Source organism: Anabrus simplex, chromosome 1 (genome assembly GCF_040414725.1).
Source record: "Anabrus simplex isolate iqAnaSimp1 chromosome 1, ASM4041472v1, whole genome shotgun sequence".
Classification (NCBI taxonomy): domain Eukaryota; kingdom Metazoa; phylum Arthropoda; class Insecta; order Orthoptera; family Tettigoniidae; genus Anabrus; species Anabrus simplex.
In genome coordinates this window covers 795579868-795599277 of record NC_090265.1, presented here as the reverse complement: position 1 = coordinate 795599277, position 19410 = coordinate 795579868, and the positions used below count along the sequence as shown (strand labels likewise).

Below are 19410 nucleotides of genomic sequence, written 5' to 3'. Positions count from 1 at the left end.
TTTCATTTAAAATCATTTCTAAGATTTGTACTTTCATAAAAACACAATTTTCCTAAGTTTTTGTACAAAGGGCGTACTATATTGTTTTACACTTTATTTTTTTCTACCAAAATGAAGTACATTACACATCAGTTGTTACATCCACCTTCTCAACATAATCTCCTTCTAACTGTATGCAATTTTGCCATCGATGTGTCAGTCTCTTCAGACCTTCCTGAGACAATTCTTTCGGAGTGCTGCGTACCCATGCCCTGACCGCTGTGTTCAGTTCTGCAAAATCCGTAAAACGGTGACCACGCAGAGGTTTCGTCATGTTCCCGAACAGGTGATAATCACTTGGTGCCATGTCGGGAGAGTACGGTGGGTGTGGCAGCACCGTGAATCCCTTTTGATCAATGGCAGCGGTGGAGCCATGCCTCATCACCAGTCACAAGCCTAGCCCTGGATCTTGATCATGGCGTTGGAAAAGTTCTCTGCACACATCCACACGCCTCTGCTTTTCGTCTACAGACAAGAATCTAGGCATCCACGTGAATGACACCTTCCCCAACTGTAAGTGGACGTGCACAATCCGCTGCAGGGTGTTTCGGCTAATTCCCGTGGCTGCCTCCATTTCCGTAAATGTGATGCATTTGTTTCCTTGGATGGCCTGGTCGACCTGGGCAATGTTGGCTGGTGTTGACCCTGTCACATTCCTTCCAGAACAAGTTCCCTTGTCCACCGATGTGCGCCCTGATTTCCAACCTTCCACGCAGATGTAAACTGTTTTCCGTGGCGGCACATGTTCTCCAGACTGCTACTACCAAGCGCCGATATATTTCTGCAGTGGTCACGCCTTCTTTCCATAGGAACCACGTCGTATAGCGCTGTCCCTGACAGTTGCTTTCCATGTTGTCTGCTCCTACGCTGACAGTGTTGTTATGAAATGGCTATGACGAGTGCATTCGTTGGTCCCTGTGCTTGTGCTGCTACCAAACGGTGGAACAAGACACTAGTTACACGTCACCACCTTCAAAAGTGAAATGTGAACCATACCCGGACGTACAAAAAAATAAAGTGTAAAACAATATAGTACGCCCCTCGTATTTACAATGCCATTCTGTTTCATTCAGCAGTCTACTGAAGGAAGCTTATTCAAAAACATGTATGTATAAAATTTACTGCAGAAACATTGCCATTTCTTTCAAAACAAAACAAAAATATGAATGTTAACATTAATAGTTTCACGGCCCTTACTTGTAGACATGATATGGGCTTTTGGGCTTATGCCTTGTCAAGAAGAAAACAAGGTTGTTAAACTCTTGACGTTTCGCAGAGAACTTGGCTTCGCGTCTTCAGAATAAAATCTCGACTGTTCCCGAAGAAGTCTCCTACAATAATGAGGGATCTTCTTCTAGAATAAAACTCGGCTGTTCCCGAAGAAGTCTCCTACAGTAATGAGTCATCTTCTTCTAGAATAAAACTCGACTGTTCCCGAAGAAGTCTCCTACAATAATGAGGCATCTTCTTCTGAAGACGCGAAGCCAAGTTCTCTGCGAAACGTAAAGCGTTTCACCTTGATTTCTTGACAAGACATAAGCCCAGAAGACCATAGGTAAAGAGTTTCACCTTGATTTCTTGACAAGGCATACGCCCAGAAGCCCATATCATGTCTAAAAATATCAATTCAATTGTCTCAAGCAGTGTACACACAATTCCAAAGTACGTATTTAAAAGTCAACGGCAGAAACATCTGGATTTCTTTCAAAACAGCAAAGTCATCAATGATTCAAAAGTTAACGATGACTTCTGCACCACCCTGTGCATTTATAACACTTATGGAGTCGGCCGTGATGTAGCACAGGTAATTCGCTTCGTTAACAATACATATCTATGAAGTAGACGGCCGTGATCTATTGGAAATGATTTGAGTCTCGGTAACAGCGTTGTAACGAGAAGGGGAAGGACGTTGCTCAAGTTCATGATAAGGTTATTAGTTTTATGTCCCACTAACTACTATTATAATTTTCAGAGGTGCCAAAGTGCCGGAATTTTTCCGGTAGCTCTTGTACTTGCCGGTAAATTTGACCACATGAAACTGACGTATCTGAGCACCTTCAAATACCACCGGACTGAACCGGGATCGAGCCCACCAATTCAGGCTTTGAAGGTCGGGAGGAGGGGGGGGGGTTACCATAGCAACCGTTATTCAACCAATGATCAATACGGAATCTCATTAGGGCGCATAACAGAAACGTTAAATATTGTGGTTTTCAGTCAGCCAGGTCAATTCATATCATGGCTTCCCAAAGGTACGAACCCACCGTATGCCACTGCATCTGACACCCCTTAAACAAATACCGTAATTTCCCAACCCCAACGGCGATGGGTAAGCGCGACGAATCCTCTCGGGCATTGTTCTTGGCTTTCTTACCGTCCGATGGCTCCTCAATTGTAATCACATAGGTTGGGTGCGGACTGAGAGGACCTCGAACCAGCCTTTCAGATACAGGTAAAAATAATTGACCTGGCCGGGAATCAAACCCGGGATCTCCCTGTGGGTACGGGAGGTAGAATAACACCCTCGGTATCCCCTGCCTGTCGTAAGAGGCGACTAAAAGGGGCCCCAGGAGGCTCTATACTTTGGAGCGTGGGTTAGCGACCAGGGGCACTTAGCCGAGTCCTGGCATTGTTACCACTTAATTGTTTCAGGCTCCTCACTTTCATCTATCCCATCCGACCTCCCTTGGTCAACTCTTGTTCTTTTCCGACCCCGACGGTATTAGAGCACTCGAGGCCTAGGGAGTCTTTCATTTTCACGCCCTTCGTGGCTCTTGTTTTCCATTGGCCGATACTTTCATTTTTCGAAGTGTCGGATCCATTCCATTTTTCTTCTCTCAGGTTAGTGTTATATAGAAGATAGTTACCTAGTTGTACTTCCTCTTAAAACAATAATCACCACCACCACGAACACGTGGTCTTCGGGTAAAAGGCAGACATGCTACTCATAAACCCTGTGGCCGGCAGAATTATGAACGAAGGAAATCAAATATAAATACCACAGATAAAGACTTGCGATTAACGGCGCCCGAATGTGCTAACATCACGATGAATGAAAGTACTCTCTCAATATCCTGACTGATCCCTTCTAGTAGTGTGAGACCAATGTGATATTTGCTGATTTTGAATGTGTTGTAGAAGTCGATAAAGAAAAACATTCGTTCATCTGGCTCCGACTTTCAAGTCCCACGACTTGAAGGTGCTTGAGGTGATACAGTATTTAGTAGGAAATTCAGGGATTGTATCTTTTTTCCTCACTGTCAACTTCTGCTGGTCGTGTCGCTGTCGCATAGGTGTCAAATCTGACAGTAGTTAGACTGACTGTATACTTGTTTTTTGTTTTCTTGCTCAGAATCATGAAAGGAAAATTAACGCTCTCAAAGGCCTCGCAAGTTTAATGTAATCGAGTTCGAAAAACAAGTGCTGGCTGAGGGTGGTCTAACATGAAAGATGAATGAGAAGACTGGAGCAATGCCAGATTCATTTAGGGTCCCTAGTTTGCTACGCACGTCTCACAAGCTTCCAGTCCAAAGAAGTCCCTTTCCTCTAATTTATTAATAAAATAAATACATTTTATTTTTTTATATCACAGGACAAAAGATCTGTTAAATATTAAAATATATTACGGCTATTTCAATGAAGTATAATAATGAAATTATCTGCCTCTATGGTGTAATGGTTAGCGTGATTAGCTGCCACACGCGGAGGCCCGGGTTTGACTCCCGGCTCTGCCACGAAATTTGAAAAGTGGCACGAGGGCTGGAACGGGGTCCACTCAGCCTCGGGAGATTAACTGAGTAGAGGTGGGTTCGATTCCCACCTCAGTCATCCTCGAAGTGGTTTTCCGTGGTTTGCCAACTCCTCCAAGCAATTGTCGGGATGGTACCTAACTTAAGGCCACGGCCGCTTTCTTCCATCTTCCTTGTCTATCCCTTCCAATCTTCCCATCACCCCCAAAAGGCCACTGTTCAGCATAGCAGGTGAGGTCGTCTGGGGGGTTCTGGTCATCCTCCCCAGTTGTATCCTCGACGCAAAGTCCCACGCTCCAAACAGTATCAATCAACCATCATATACAGAAGACTAATGAAAATCGTCTACTAATAATTCTGAATATTTATCCAAAGTAAATATCCTATAAATATCTACCAAATTTATTTGTCAGCAATGTACTGTAAGTATATACCGGTATGTATGGAGCATAAGTGCGTATGTACTAATTAGTACTTCTTCCATGCACATTGTACCGAAAAGCACATAAACCCAATTGTAAGATTATGAATTAATAATAATAATAATAATAATAATTCAGCTCTGGTTTGGAAACCTTCTGAAGTGGCACCATATAGGACACCTGCCTGCTTATGTCGACATTCCAATTGCGCTGTCATCTGGCAGCAAAAACGCCCTTCAAAAGCCAACAACCTCGACCATGACAACCTGCGATCTTGAAATCATGAGCCACTCAACCTTCATCTACTACCAAGGCAACCAATAATAATATAAATATGTATAACTGAAGCTTTCAGCATTTAAAATCCAATCTCAAGCTCAGGAAGGATCATTTATCTATTTCTGCTTCCACCGCCACTGAGCCCCAACATGCGTGATACGACCTGTCGGCAATGCTACAGAGCCAAGGTGAGTCGATCGATTCCGGGTCAAGGTAACAATGATTACCTAACGTGAGTAACATTTCTTCCCAGACTTCCCCATTTAAATCATGAAAATTTGTTGCGATTATAACATCATTATTTTGAATCAGTAGGGAATTTATCAGACCAACCACCACGGTAGACTGACAGAGATCAAATACGTTTTGTAATTTGTTCTGCATTGCACCGACACAGATAGGTCTTGGCGATGAAAGGGTAGCACAAAGCTAGGCTAGCGATGGGATAATCGAATACAAAATAATCGCTTATTCGATTATTTCATTTTATCCGATTTTCGATTATATTTCCCATTCGATTATTTTTCGGTTATTCATTCGAATGAATGAGGCACTCGAACAGTGAATATTTCCATTTTATTATTTTTTCGATTATTCATTCGGAACTGCATTCGAATGAATGAGGCAAATGAATAATGAATGCTTTCGAAATAATCGAATGAAAAGTGATGTTATTAAGACACTTGAATCTCTCATTTAGTTTCAACATTTGGAGATACGTTTTGGAAAAAGGCATTTTTCTATTTTTCATAACAGTTCATCTATTCGCTTCTATCCGACACACTTACACCGAAAAATTCATTTATGACGCATCCAAATATTCTAAGCGATACAACTAAATGTTATTTGAAACTCATTCGATTATTTATTTGATTATTGTCCGGCTCCATGGCTAAATGGTTAGCGTGCTGGCCTTTGGTCACTGGGTCCCGGGTTCAATTCCCAGCAGGGGACTGGGTGTATGTGTCGTCTTCATCATCATTCCATCCTCATCATTACGCGCAGGTCGCCTACGGGAGTCAATTCGAAAGACCTGCGCCTAGCGAGCCGAACTTGTCCTCGGACACTCCCGGCACTAAAAGCCGTACGCCACTTCATTCCATTTCATTTGATTATTTAAATAATCGGATGGAGGTTATTCGATTATTAAAAGTATTCGACCGGGGGAGTTGGCCGAGCGGTTAGGGGCGCGCAGCTGTGAGCTTGCATCCGGGAGATAGTGGGTTCGAACTCCACTGTCGGCAGCCCTGAAGATGGTTTTCCGTGGTTTCCCATTTTCTCACCAGGCAAATGCTGGGGCTCTACCTTAGTGAAGGCAACGGCCGCTTCCTTCCCATTCCTAGGCCTTTCCTATCCCATCGTCGCCATAAGACCTATCTGTGTCGGTGCGACGTAAATTAAATAGCAAAAAAATGTATTTGATTATCCAATGGCTAGGCTCGGCTTAGGAAGGAAGTGCCCGTTGCCTTAATTAAGGTACAGCCCCCAGCATTTTCTTGGTCTGAAAATGGGAAAGCACGGAAAAGTCTAACGGTCAGCATCGTGCTGCGGTTCAAAGGTTCCACCGTTCGATTCCGATCGGGTCGGAGTTTTTAGCCGCATCGCGTTAATTCTTCTGGCTCGGGGACTGGGCGTGTGTCTCAAGACACACTTCTTCATATACACACGATACCACACTATCAACATCCACAGAAACACACAATAGTACATCCGGTCACAAAACAGGCCAGTCCACATGTGCGATACAGTTCCCGCCCGCGATCTCAACAGGGTGTTGGCAAAGCGGCAGAATAAGGTTAAGAATGAGTTCGGCTCCACTCACACAGATTCCCCACGTCCATGTTTACATACGATTAACAGGTAATTAATTTTTCCTGACTGAAGGAGATGAAACATACCAGAAGGGAAATGCTTTGAACTGTCACAAATCACTTTGCTCTGTATGAGATAATCACCTGACTTCCATATCTTCAGGGCTGTCGAGAAGGCTTCGACACCGCCACAAGGGGACGTCCATGGTAGCGAGCTAGCACTAACTGAGGTGCGCCTACTGTTTATTTACTCGAGATTTGCGACAGCCCGATATCTATTTCGGAACTCAACAGCCTGCGAATAGCGCCGAGGTCGGGAGTGGGGCGTCACACAGCCGCACTGCAGCTCGCTCTCTTGGACTGACATGTCTATATGGCCGTCCCGTTGTAAGACATTTATTAATTAATTAATTTATTTATTTATTACACGCAAAATGATTAGTTCACCCCTTGTATCGCTATTGTATTATTTACGTATCTAAATACACACACTGGTGATTATCAGTGCTAAAATGTACGAACCAATACAGCAATAACATTAACAAAAAATTGTTGAATTTCCGGATAGTTTTAAACATCCTTTAAATTCCCTTCAGGCAAGCAACTCAATGTTGAAAACATCTTAGGGATATAAGCTACGAATTTTAGGCACTCGTAAATAAAATATAACAAAGTATGAGCATATATTCTTTATTCATCCCTAGAAATTACAATCCTTTTCTTATGCATCGTTAACCGGTCGATTAGATTAGCAGTTTGCCTTTTTCTATCACTACGAGCGCTAATGTGAGTCAATACATTGTTTCATTTAAGCACCACTCCGAGCGCTAATGTGAGTCAATACATTGTTTCATTTAAGCACTACTCCGAGCGCTAATGTGAGTCAATACATTGTTTCATTTAAGCACCACTACGAGCGCTAATGTGAGTCAATACATTGTTTCATTTAAGCACCACTACGAGCGCTAATGTGAGTCAATGCAGAGTTTCACTTAAGCACCACTACGAGCGCTAATGTGAGTCAATACATTGTTTCATTTAAGCACCACTACGAGCGCTAATGTGAGTCAATACATTGTTTCATTTAATCACCACTACGAGCGCTAATGTGAGTCATACATTGTTTCATTTAAGCACCACTACGAGCGCTAATGTGAGTCAATGCAGAATTTCACTTAAGCCCCTTATAACTATGTTCGGTGTGGACATTTAAAAAGAACGCCTGAGGTACTGAAAAAAAGGAATACACTACAGAAAGAATTATGTAAATAAGTCAATTTGGCTAGGACATGAATCAGAAAGAAAACGCGTAAAGAAACAAGCAATTTTAAGCTGTTTTTCCGGAACTGCATTTAAGCCGAAAGTGATTTTTGAAATTTGCATTTTAGTTTGATAGAGCTATCCAACACACACAATTTGAAACCTTTCCAGGCCCTTTAGCCCTTCAACGTTAGGCACAATTGAGGAAGGGACCCCTACTTTGCTAAGAAATGTTTTAAACATTAAAATGGAGAACATGAAGCTAACAAAACAAATCCACTTCGTTGCAGGAAACTAGCAGTACTTAACGTCAACAGTTGACTTACGAGTAATGTATTATATGGTACGGAAATAATAATTTGAAATTTAAAAAGTCTTACGAGGGCTGGGACGGGGTCCACTCAGCCTCGGGAGGTCAAATGAGTAGAGGTGGGTTCGATTCGCACCTCAGCCATCCTCGAAGTGGTTTTCCATGGTTTGCCACTTCTCCTGCAGGCAAGTGCCGGGATGGTACCTAACTTCAGGTCACGGCCACTTCCTTCCCTCTTCCTTGTCTATCCCTTCCGATCTTCCCATCCCTCCACACGGCCCGCATGTGAGACAGCCAGTTGTATTCCCCGACCCAAAGCCTCACGCTCCAGGACACTGCCATTGAGACGGTAGAGATGGGATCCCTTGCTGAGTCCGAGGGAGAAACTTACCCTGGAGGGTAACCGGATTAAGAAAGAAAGAAAGATTAGTATTATTATTATTATTATTATTGCAAGAAAGAGGTGACTTTATTTTATATTTGTGTTAATATCAATTACGTTAACTGGGATATAATTCCAAATTAGAGTAAAAGAAAGCCGGCTGAAAGTAGGGAATTGAAATATATGCATTTAAAACTTCTTCAAGCCTTACGGAATGTTAAATCAATTTTCGTCTCTCCCGAAAGAAACTGCTAAAACGAAGTTACCTCCTCCCTTGCACCAAACCCTTCAATTCGAACCGTGGCTGCTTTGAATGAAGATGACACGCTGCTGTCACGCACCCCTGTTTCTTCTCCGATTATGGTTAAGTGGGGCCCATAATCCCCAAGTTATTCCATCTTGAAGCATCCACCACTGAAACAAAACGTGCGTGCCGAAAGCAGAGACAGGTGGGTGTAGAATTGGAGCCAATAAAATATGAAGCAGTCCCGTACAAAAGAGAAATACTGTTACGAGGTTACACAAAGGTCGGACCACTTGACATCGGGCCAACTCCACTGGCATTGCTGGTCTTTCTTCCTTTCTTAACGCGTACTGTATAGAACTATTATTGCATTACTATTGCATTGCACGTGCGTACTCAACAGCGAATACGGATAAAATTAGTCTCTATTTGCCACAACTCAATGCCCTGGCATTTCTACTACGCCATTCGCTGTGCGCAGTTTTCAGTGGGAGAGAAAATATTTAGTTCCTTCAACTTTCACATTAAAACTGATTGGGATTTTTGTTACTGTTTCGTACTGTAAGGAGCGTGGGATCTTAATCACTGTATCTTGAACAAAACGAGGACTGCATTTTACCTCCCTTGGCTGACAATGTCAATCTGCTATGAAGTCCTTCATTTTCTCCTCTGCATTGATGTGGTATCTGTTACGAGTCGAGCATTCCCCTAGGGCAGGGCAGGGAAACCTTTACCGACTAGTTGTGAATTAAGGTTTTGTTTATTACTTTTTTTTTTTTTTTTTTTTTTTTTTTTTTTTTGCTATTTGCTTTACGTCGCATCGACACAGATAGGTCTTATGGGGACGATGGGATAGGAAAGGCCTAGGAACTGGAAGGAAGCGGCCGTGGCCTTAATTAAGGTACAGCCCCGGCATTTGTCTGGTGTGAAAATGGGAACCACGGAAAACCATCTTCAGGGCTGCCGACAGTGGGGCTCGAACCCACTATCTCCCGATTACTGGATACTGGCCGCACTTAGTTTATTACTTTTTAATGGAACGTGGTGTATCGAAGTTGCCACTGCAATGCATCTTGATAGGCTGACTAAATTATGAGTCGGCTTAATTCCAAAAAGGAATCGAGAAGTGTCCCCGCCCGTGCTAATAAAATATTAAAATAATAACATGAACGTTTTTATGCAAATGGCAAATATTTCATTCTACAGCATAAAAGTGGTACAGAAGTATTTGCAAAGTCAAGCAAAGTCACCTCTGTACAGGCCATGAAAGCCCTTGGAGGAGTGGAAGGTAAAGGCTTTCACCACTGTTAACCTCGGCACGTGATGGGGTAGAGTGGTTAGCTTTGCCTTTGCCCCCAGGAATTAACCTGGTACTCATTTTTGATGTAGGCTGAGTGAACCTCAGGGCCATATGCACCTCCGGAAGTGGAAATCTCGTTTCTTAAACTTTACAACTTCCTGACGGGGATTCGAACCCACGTACTCCCGGGCGAACCGAGTACACCTTTACCGCCTCGGCCAGGCAGCCCCCACACAGAAGTATTTATACTAATAATGCGATATATTCATGTACTGTACGTGTTTGTAAAAAACGTTTGTACAGCGCGAAATTCAACATAATTTTGGAAGTTCGTACTGGAATATGATTTATTGCCCGCCTGTGTGGTGAAAGCGTGATTAGCTGCCACTCCCGGAGGTCTAGGTTCGATTCCCGGCTCTGACACGAAATTTGAAAAGTGGTACGAGGGCTGGAACGGGGTCCACTCAGCCTCGGGAGGTCAACTGAGTAGAGGGGAGTTCGATTCCCACCTCAGCCATCGTCGAAGTGACTTTCCGTGGTTTCCCACTTCGCCTCCAGGCAAATGCCGGGATGGTACCTAACTTAAGACCACGACCGCTTCCTTTCCTCTTCCTTGGCTATCCCTTCCTATCATTCCATCCCCCAACAAGGCCCCTGTTTAGCATAGCAGGTGAGGCCGCCGGACGAGGTACTGGCCCTCCTTCCCAGTCGTATCCCCGACCCAAAATCTCACGCTCCAGAACACTGCCCTTGAGGCGGTAGAGGTGGGATCTCTCGCTGAGGCAGAGGGAAAAACCAACCTTGGAGGGTAAACGGATTAAGGAGAAGAAGATATGATTTATTATTATTCGATAATATTATTATCAGACTCCTTGATTGAATGGTCAGCCTTCGGTGCAGAGGGTCCTGGGATCGATTCCAGGCCGGGTCGGGGATTTTAATCGCGTGTGATTAATTCTTCTGGCTCGGGGCATGGTTGTTTGTGTTAGTGCCAACACTCCCTTCTTCATATTCAGACAACACGCCACACTACCAACCACCACACAAACACGCAATACTGATTTCATCCCTCCGTATAGGGTTTGAGTCAGGAAGGGCATCCGGCAGTAAAACAGGGCCAAATCCACATGTGCTCCATAGTTCGCACCCGTGATCCTACAAGGTATGGGAAAAGCTGTAGAGGATGAGATGATGACGGTCTGGTGTGTCATCGGTCATTTTCCTTTGAAATAATCACGACACCCCTCATTTGATTTCATTTAGGTATTAGATTGCATTACATATAAATCCATTCGACTGAATTTTTCATGGTTTTATTTTGCAAACATCAATGAAAATTTCATTATTAAAAAACAGGTAAATCTTCAGAATAAGATATATTTTTGCTTTCACATAATAATAATAATGGCCATAGAATTAATTGTGATATACTTCTTTCTTAAAGCGCAATGCTAAAATAAGCTATGTTGCTAGATTTTAGACCCGTTTCTTCTTTTATCGATTTTGGCCAGCTGTGGACCACGTAAATAACTCCTCATGATTTAAACTTTCTTTGGCGCCAGTACTCCTTCATCCTCCTCCTTGCTGCTTCTTTTCTTTCAGCCGTCCATTGTTGTTTCTTCTTGGTCGCTGTTTCTGGCTCTAGGAAACCCTTAAATGAGTGTAGCTTTTTTCTGAAGGTGGTTCTATTGCGGATGTCTTGATGGGTGATGTTCATTTCTTGCAAATCCTTCTTCGTGTTAACAAACCATTTTTCATAAGAGCTGCCTTTCCTATTGGACTTATTGAAGTGGTTAAAGATTTTCTTGGCAAGTCTGTCATCAGGCATTCTTGAAATATGTCCAAAAATTTAACTCTTCGCTTTCGAATGACATCTGAAATCCTACTGCATGTTTTATATATTTCTTTGTTACTGCGTAATCGATATGTGTCAGTACATTTCTTTGGACCGAGGATTTTTCTTAGAATCTTTCTTTCCTTCTCAATTTCTTCAATGTCTTTCCTGGTTGTTAATCCCAGGCATTCTGAAGCATACAAGCACTCTGGTTGAATTACTGCCTGATAGTGGTGTAGTTTTGTCCTAACAGAGATCGCTTTCTTGTTGTATGTGTTTTTTGTAAGGTGGATTGCAAGCTCCATTTTTTTGGCTCTCTCGTGGTTTGCTTCTTTATCAAGCCCATTAGGTTGTGTAATCTCATCAAGGTATTTGAATTTAACAACTTTACCGTTTATTACATTAAATTATGTTAATATGTTGTCTGACGTGCCACAGGTGATACGCGTGTCATAGGTTCACCATCCCTGCCCTAGGGTTCCTCAGCTCAGTTTGGCATTATTTCTACTTACTTGTGCGAACCTCCTTATTGACTTTTTTCTATCCGACCATTTGTCAACTTTTGTTTCTCTTCCGACTCCGCAGTGGTCTTGACAGTCCTCCATTTTCACGTCCTTCATTCTTAGAAGGCTCGATCCTCTTCCTTTTAGCCCCTCCCCCCGCCCCAAGAAGAACAATAATCACCACAACCACCTCACCCGGTCTATTCTACTTCTCTTGCGAATCCCTATTCATGCCCTTGAACTAGTCTTGAATTGGTGATAGAGCCGGGAATCGAACATGCACTTGCCAACATGGAAGGTACTACGAATGGGATTTTGATGATACCTTCATAATTACAAGGATATAAAAACCCTCTCCTGCAAACTCACGATTTAGGAGCGTGGAGTGGTGACCATGGGGTCCCTACCTGAGTATAGCATTCCTTCCACTAAACTGTGTCAGTGTCCACATTTTATCTTCACGAGCTTTCTTGGCCAACTCTTGGTCTGACCAAGGTTTTCGAGGCCTAGAGAGTTTCTCTTTCTTTCTTTTTTCCTTCTTTCTTGTCCTTCATATCCCTTTCCTTTCTCTTGTCGATACTTTCAATTCTTCGAAGTGTTGGATATCTTTCTCTTTCGTTTATGATTATAATTAAGATGGGATGCTCATATATTTGTGCTTCTGCTTGCAACAATAATAATCATCACATCCAAGAGTATAAACAGAATAGTCTGCAACATAACAGAATAATAAATAATGTTATTGGTTTTACATCCCATTATCCATGTTTATGGTTTTCGGAGACGCTGAGGTGCCGGAATTTTGTCCCGTGGAAGTCTTTTACGCGCCGGTAAATCTACCGATACGGTACGGGGCTGACATATTTGAGCTCCTTAAAATAGCAGTATACTGAGCCAGGATTGAGCCTGCCAAGTTGGGGTCAGAAGGCCAGCGCCTCAACAGTCTGAGCCACTCAGCCCGGCAATCGTAATCCTAATTTGCGATATTTGTACACAGAGTATAAATCTTATATCTGTATAAGTACATGCTTATTAATATTAATGATGGACAGTGTAACTCCTAATATTCTGCATAAAGTATTTCAACTCTAGAAGTTAAACAATGAAATATGTTCTTAAGTTACATTATTTCTAGACTTTTGTTCCGTAATTTTCGGTTTTTTTTTTTTTTTTTTTTTTTTTTTTTTTTTTTTTTTTTTTTTTTTTTTTGCAAGTTGCTTTACGTCGCACCGACACAGATAGGTCTTATGGCGACGATGGGACAGGGAAGGGCTAGGAGTTGGAAGGAAGCGGCCGTGGCCTTAATTAAGGTACAGCCCCAGCATTTGCCTGGTGTGAAAATGGGAAACCACGGAAAACCATTTTCAGGGCTGCCGACAGTGGGGTTCGAACCTACTATCTCCCGAATACTGGATACTGGCCGCACTTAAGCGACTTCAGCTATCGAGCTCGGTAATTTTCGTTTTGCACACACTTCTTACAATATAAAATTATTATGTGAAGTATTGGATTTTCAGAGCGCATGTCACATTTAATATTTTCGACACTTTTGTGGAATTCGTTCATTGTTTCTATTTTTATCGTCATCTCCCTGATATGTAACATTAACCGATTCAATAATTATATTCTTATTCTGTGCATCTCTTTTATTATTTTTCTCTGGAATAAGCAAACTAGCGTCACTGTTTATATTGCGGTCATTGTCTTTCACTCCCAGTTTTAGGTGGAATCCGAACTAAAGCATGTGACATATTTGTAATCATATTATATGACAATTTTCATAACTTTTATATCCAAAATATTTATGCAGACCTATTTGTATCTTTTACTTGTATTTATCTATTTACTGAACTAAGTTTCATTATTATTTTCGCTTTTTCTCGGACTTTCCAAAATTCTGATCTTAGCCTACAGTACATTCAGACAAATTCACTTGCTTCTGAATATCTATCTTGCAACTACATATAATATACAATCGTTTCTATACCAACATACCGCCATTCGCTCATTTATATCCTGCCTCTTTATTGTCTCCATTGTCCGACTTGTCGTTGGCTGAACGGTCAGCGTAATGGCCTTCGGTTCAGAGGGTCCCGGGTTCGATTCCCGGCCGGGTCGGGGATTTTAACCTTAATTGGTTAATTCCAATGGCCAGGGGGGCTGGGCGTTTGTGCTGTCCCCAACATCCCTGCAACTCACACACCACACATAACACTATCCTCCACCACAATAACACGCAATTACCCACAATTGGCAGATGCCGCCCACCCTCATCGGAGGGTCTGCCTTACAAGGGCTGCACTCGGCTAGAAATAGCCATACGAAATTAAATTAATTATTGTCTCCATTCACCCAGTACTCATTTTGAATTGCCTCATGCGATATCAGTTTGTCCTGGGCATTAACAGTGTTTTATTGTCTAGGACAACATGTATCTTCGACTTATTATTAACTAGCTGATGTACCCGTGCTTCGCTACGGAATTCTAAATTTTATACAGAATTCTAGGTTAGGTAGTGTAAACGTTGTGAGCAAGATTGTAGCTCCTAACGTTGCCCTAGAAACACGACGGGAAAGTCACCAACGTCTTTTCTCATATGAAGACTGGGTTAGGGAATTTTCATTGTAATAGTAGGCCAGCTTGCCTACCGTCAGTCACGATCAGGTTGGGGAGTTTTCATTACAATGGCAGACATTCACTCTCAGCCTGCCTTTATAGATTCTCAGAAAGACTCTCTTAGTGGTTTTCCCAACTGAAATGAACATGGGTCATTACAATGACGTCAGTAGGAATGGCGTAACGAACAGTACTATGCTGCCGAACTAACAGTACAAAGCTACTGAGCTGGAATGACCAAGACGCAGACATCCGTGAACAATCTTCATCCTTTTTTCGGCGGGGGGTTCGAATAGTGGATAGTTCCAAGGCAAAAACTATGCCCGTTTTCTTATCTGTTTCCTGGGAGTACCCGATGAGTCGGAAAATCTCAATTCACTACACTAGCGGGGGAAAGAACTATCTGACGTGGAGGCAATTTTTCCTCCAAGCCAGAGAAGAAACCACATCTACGCTGCTAATTTGGAAAAAGTAATGTAGATTTAATAAAAGTGAAGAGGAAGAAGCATTTCTGAAGAAACGGCTCTTTTCAGGGTTGAATTTCGAGTTATTTAGTGAATTGTGGTACTATAATTTGGAATCGGCCTAAATTGTAATTCTAGAGCAGTCCATACTACTACTAACTGAGCCTCTGACTTAAGTGCGCACACAGCTCATTCAAAACAGCGCGTCAGAGTAGGTATCGAATAGCTGGCATACTATGATGAACCAGTGTGTTACGTACCAGCAGTATCAGAAAATGTATGAACCAGAGGAATGGCATGCTAAAGAAGAAAGTTATCTAACTCCTCAGCTATTCCCGCCAATATTCAGTTAGGTTGTTATACTCGGTACGCAGCAGTAATCCCATCTATCGGAGTTGAACGTCAGCATAAGAGACAAAGAACATTACAACAAACAACGGCCAGTGTATTGTTGATCAAAGTTACGCGCTTTCGATATTGTAGGCCTTCACATTATTAATTGTCTTCCGGTTCTGAAATACCACTCTTATCATACTCGATACGGTAAAACTGAATAAAACATAATGATCGGAAATTGTATTCTCTATAACTTTTGTTGTGTAGTACTTTTCCATAGGACCAAGAACATAGGTATTTAAAAATTAAATTTTAGGTGCCTTCCCCTAAACTAGCATTTCACCCAGGGTGAATAACATTGTTTATAGCTTAAACTGTAGTTTCTTATTCCCCGACTCTACATACCGATTTTCATTAAATTCTGTTTACCCATTTTGTCGGGGCTCGGCGTTGATATGGACTTAGCAACAAAAATTCAAATTCATGAATATCTGTGTTATCATAGCCGGTACGGTAAAAATGTATAAGACGTAAATGATCAGAAATTTAATTCTATATAACTTTAGTTATGTAGTATTTATCGATATGACCACTAATAATATAAATATTTGAGAATTGAATTTTAGGCCTTCCCCTAAACTACCATTTCACTCAGCGAGAATAAAATAATTTATAGCCTAGATTGCAGCGGCTCACCCCCCGACTTTACATACCGGTTTTTATTAAATTCTCTTCAGCCGTTTTCTCGTGATGCGTGTACATACAGACAGACAGACAGACAGACAGACAGACAGACAGACAGACAGACAGACAGACAGACAGACAGAAATTACGGAAAAGTAAAAACTGCATTTTCTTGTTACTGTGGACATGATCGATACAGAAATGCCATTATTTTCAAATTCTGAGCAATGTACAGACAAAACTCTTATTTTATATATATAAGATATATAAGATATATAGATTGGCGCGAGTATTTGTTTTGTTATGACTAACGGCGACAATATTTTCCATTAACAATCAAAGAATTTTCTTATATTGCTAAAATAAATAAATCCCTGTTGCCATAACTTTCACGATATTTCTCCTTCGAAAAAGGAATGCAGCTTTCATAAAAGTTTTTTTTTTCTTCCTTATTGACTTCCAGCATACAAAGACAATCGATCAAGCCGTAAATGTCACTAAGCTTCGAGCAAATGAAAACAGGAACTTTGTAATACTAATGGCATCTAGCGGCTCTCTCTGGAACTAGTTGATATTAACCATCGCCGTATTTACCGAAGTTACGAGCTTATATACACTGACTGACAGAGCAAATGCAACACCAAGAAGGAGTGGTTCGAAAGGGATGAAAGTTGGGGAAAAAACAGAGACGGCACGGACGAATAATTGATGTTTATTGCAAACCGATATGCAGGTTACACAATGCGCACGACATCGACTTAGTAGGATGTAGGACCACCGCGAGCGGTGATGCACGCAGAAACACGTCGAGGTACAGAGTCAATAAGAGTGCGGATGGTGTCCTGAGGGATGGTTCTCCATTCTCTGTCAACCATTTGCCACAGTTGGTCGTCCGTACGAGGCTGGGGCAGAGTTTGCAAACGGCGTCCAATGAGATCCCACACGTGTTCGATTGGTGAGAGATCCGGAGAGTACGCTGGCCACGGAAGCATCTGTACACCTCGTAGAGCCTGTTGGGAGATGCGAGCAGTGTGTGGGCGGGCATTATCCTGCTGAAACAGAGCATTGGGCAGCCCCTGAAGGTACCGGAATGCCACCGGCCGCAGGACATGCTGCACGTAGCGGTGGGCATTTAACGTGCCTTGAATACGCACTAGAGGTGACGTGGAATCATACGCAATAGCGCCCCAAACCATGATGCCGCGTTGTCTAGCGGTAGGGCGCTCCACAGTTACTGCCGGATTTGACCTTTCTCCACGCCGACGCCAAACTCGTCTGCGGTGACTATCACTGACAGAACAGAAGTGACTCATCGGAGAACACGACGTTCCGCCATTCCCTCATCCAAGTCGCTCTAGCCCGGCACCATGCCAGGCGTGCACGTCTATGCTGTGGAGTCAATGGTAGTCTTCTGAACGGACGCGGGGAGTGCAGGCCTCCTTCAACCAATCGACGGGAAATTGTTCTGGTCGATATTGGAACAGCCAGGGTGTCTTGCACATGCTGAAGAATGGCGGTTGACGTGGCGTGCGGGGCTGCCACCGCTTGGCGGCGGATGCGCCGATCCTCGCGTGCTGACGTCACTCGGGCTGCGCCTGGACCCCTCGCACGTGCCACATGTCCCTGCGCCAACCATCTTCGCCACAGGCGCTGCACCGTGGACACATCCCTATGGGTATCGGCTGCGATTTGACGAAGCGACCAACCTGCCCTTCTCAGCCCGATCACCATACCCCTCGTAAAGTCGTCTGTCTGCTGGAAATGCCTCCGTTGACGGCGGCCTGGCATTCTTAGCTATACACGTGTCCTGTGGCACACGACAACACGTTCTACAATGACTGTCGGCTGAGAAATCACGGTACGAAGTGGGCCATTCGCCAACGCCGTGTCCCATTTATCGTTCGCTACGTGCGCAGCACAGCGGCGCATTTCACATCATGACCATACCTCAGTGACGTCAGTCTACCCTGCAATTGGCATAAAGTTCTGACCACTCCTTCTTGGTGTTGCATTTGCTCTGTCAGTCAGTGTATTATATTATATAATAGATTGTAATTGTATGTTTTAATTCCCTCCAATTTTCAGACTTTCCTTACAGACACCAGGACACGGATCTATAGTGTTTAAATACTCCGAGAAGTATGTCGGATTTCAATGCCACAACTCTACTCATTGGAGACGAACATTCCAGCGTCAGAACAGCAAATATTGATAAGCCAATATCAATAACTGCAATATAAGAATAATCTAATTTTAACCATCGCGAAGTATATTGCATTTATTCACCGATTTGGTACTAAATCAACATACTGTATTAAGTTCACCTATAATCATTGACATTATTACATACAGGTGTTTCTTGCTTACTATAAACCCCGTATCACGACATTAAATTTGCCTACTTCTTATGCAGCTACATTTGCGTTGGAGTCATAAAACTACACAAGAAGAATACGTATTTTTCATGTACGCAATATCATAGCACTTGTACGATCCCCGGCCGAGGAGTTTTTTGGCTTTACGTTGCACCGACACAGATAGGTCTTATGACGACGATATGATAGTCAAGGGCTAGGAGTTGGAAGGAAGCGGCTGTGGCCTTGATTAAGGTCTGGTGTGAAGGAAGGGAAACCACGGAAAACCATATTCAGGGCTGCCAACAGTGGGATTCGAACACACTATCTCCCGGATGCAAGATCACAGCTGAGCGCCACTAACCGCACGACCAACTCATCCGGTAGGGGATTTTTAACCATGCCGAGTAAATCTCTCTACTCTACGCTTGGTGTTAAGAAGGGCATCCGTAACACTGGGTTTAATGCCAATCGCAAATAACTGGGATAAGGCGAGGATGAAGCAGCATTATAACGGAACCAAACCAATCTCTATAGCGTAAGAGCTACGCTGCTCAGCCAGAAGGCCTGCAGATTATGAGGTGTCGTGTGATCAGCACGACGAATCTTCTCGGCCGTTATTCTTGGCTTTCTAGTCCGGGACCGCCGTCTCAACGTCAGATAGCTCCCCAATTGTAATCACGTAGGCCGAGTGAATCTCCAAACATCCCTGAGATACAGTTAAAATTCCCTGAAGTGGTCCGAAATCGAACCCGAGACCTCCGGATAAGTGACAAACACGCTACCCCTACACTTCGGGGCCGGTTACAGTAGGCCTAATAT

General features: G+C 43.0%; 1 protein-coding gene across 7 annotated transcripts in view; it reads right to left on the bottom strand.

The window, feature by feature from the left end:
- Window positions 1-19410, bottom strand: part of LOC136857542 (NAD kinase) — a 933739-nt gene that overhangs the window by 170327 nt on the left and 744002 nt on the right. Inside the window, exon 1 of one of the 7 annotated variants that reach the window (XM_067136278.2) lies at window positions 6445-6575. The exons of the other annotated variants lie outside the window; for them this stretch is intronic. Coding sequence (XP_066992379.2) covers window positions 6445-6506 — 62 coding nt within the window. The 5' untranslated portion in view covers window positions 6507-6575. Of the gene's footprint in view, window positions 1-6444; window positions 6576-19410 lie in introns of those variants that run through there. 7 annotated transcript variants of the gene reach the window in all.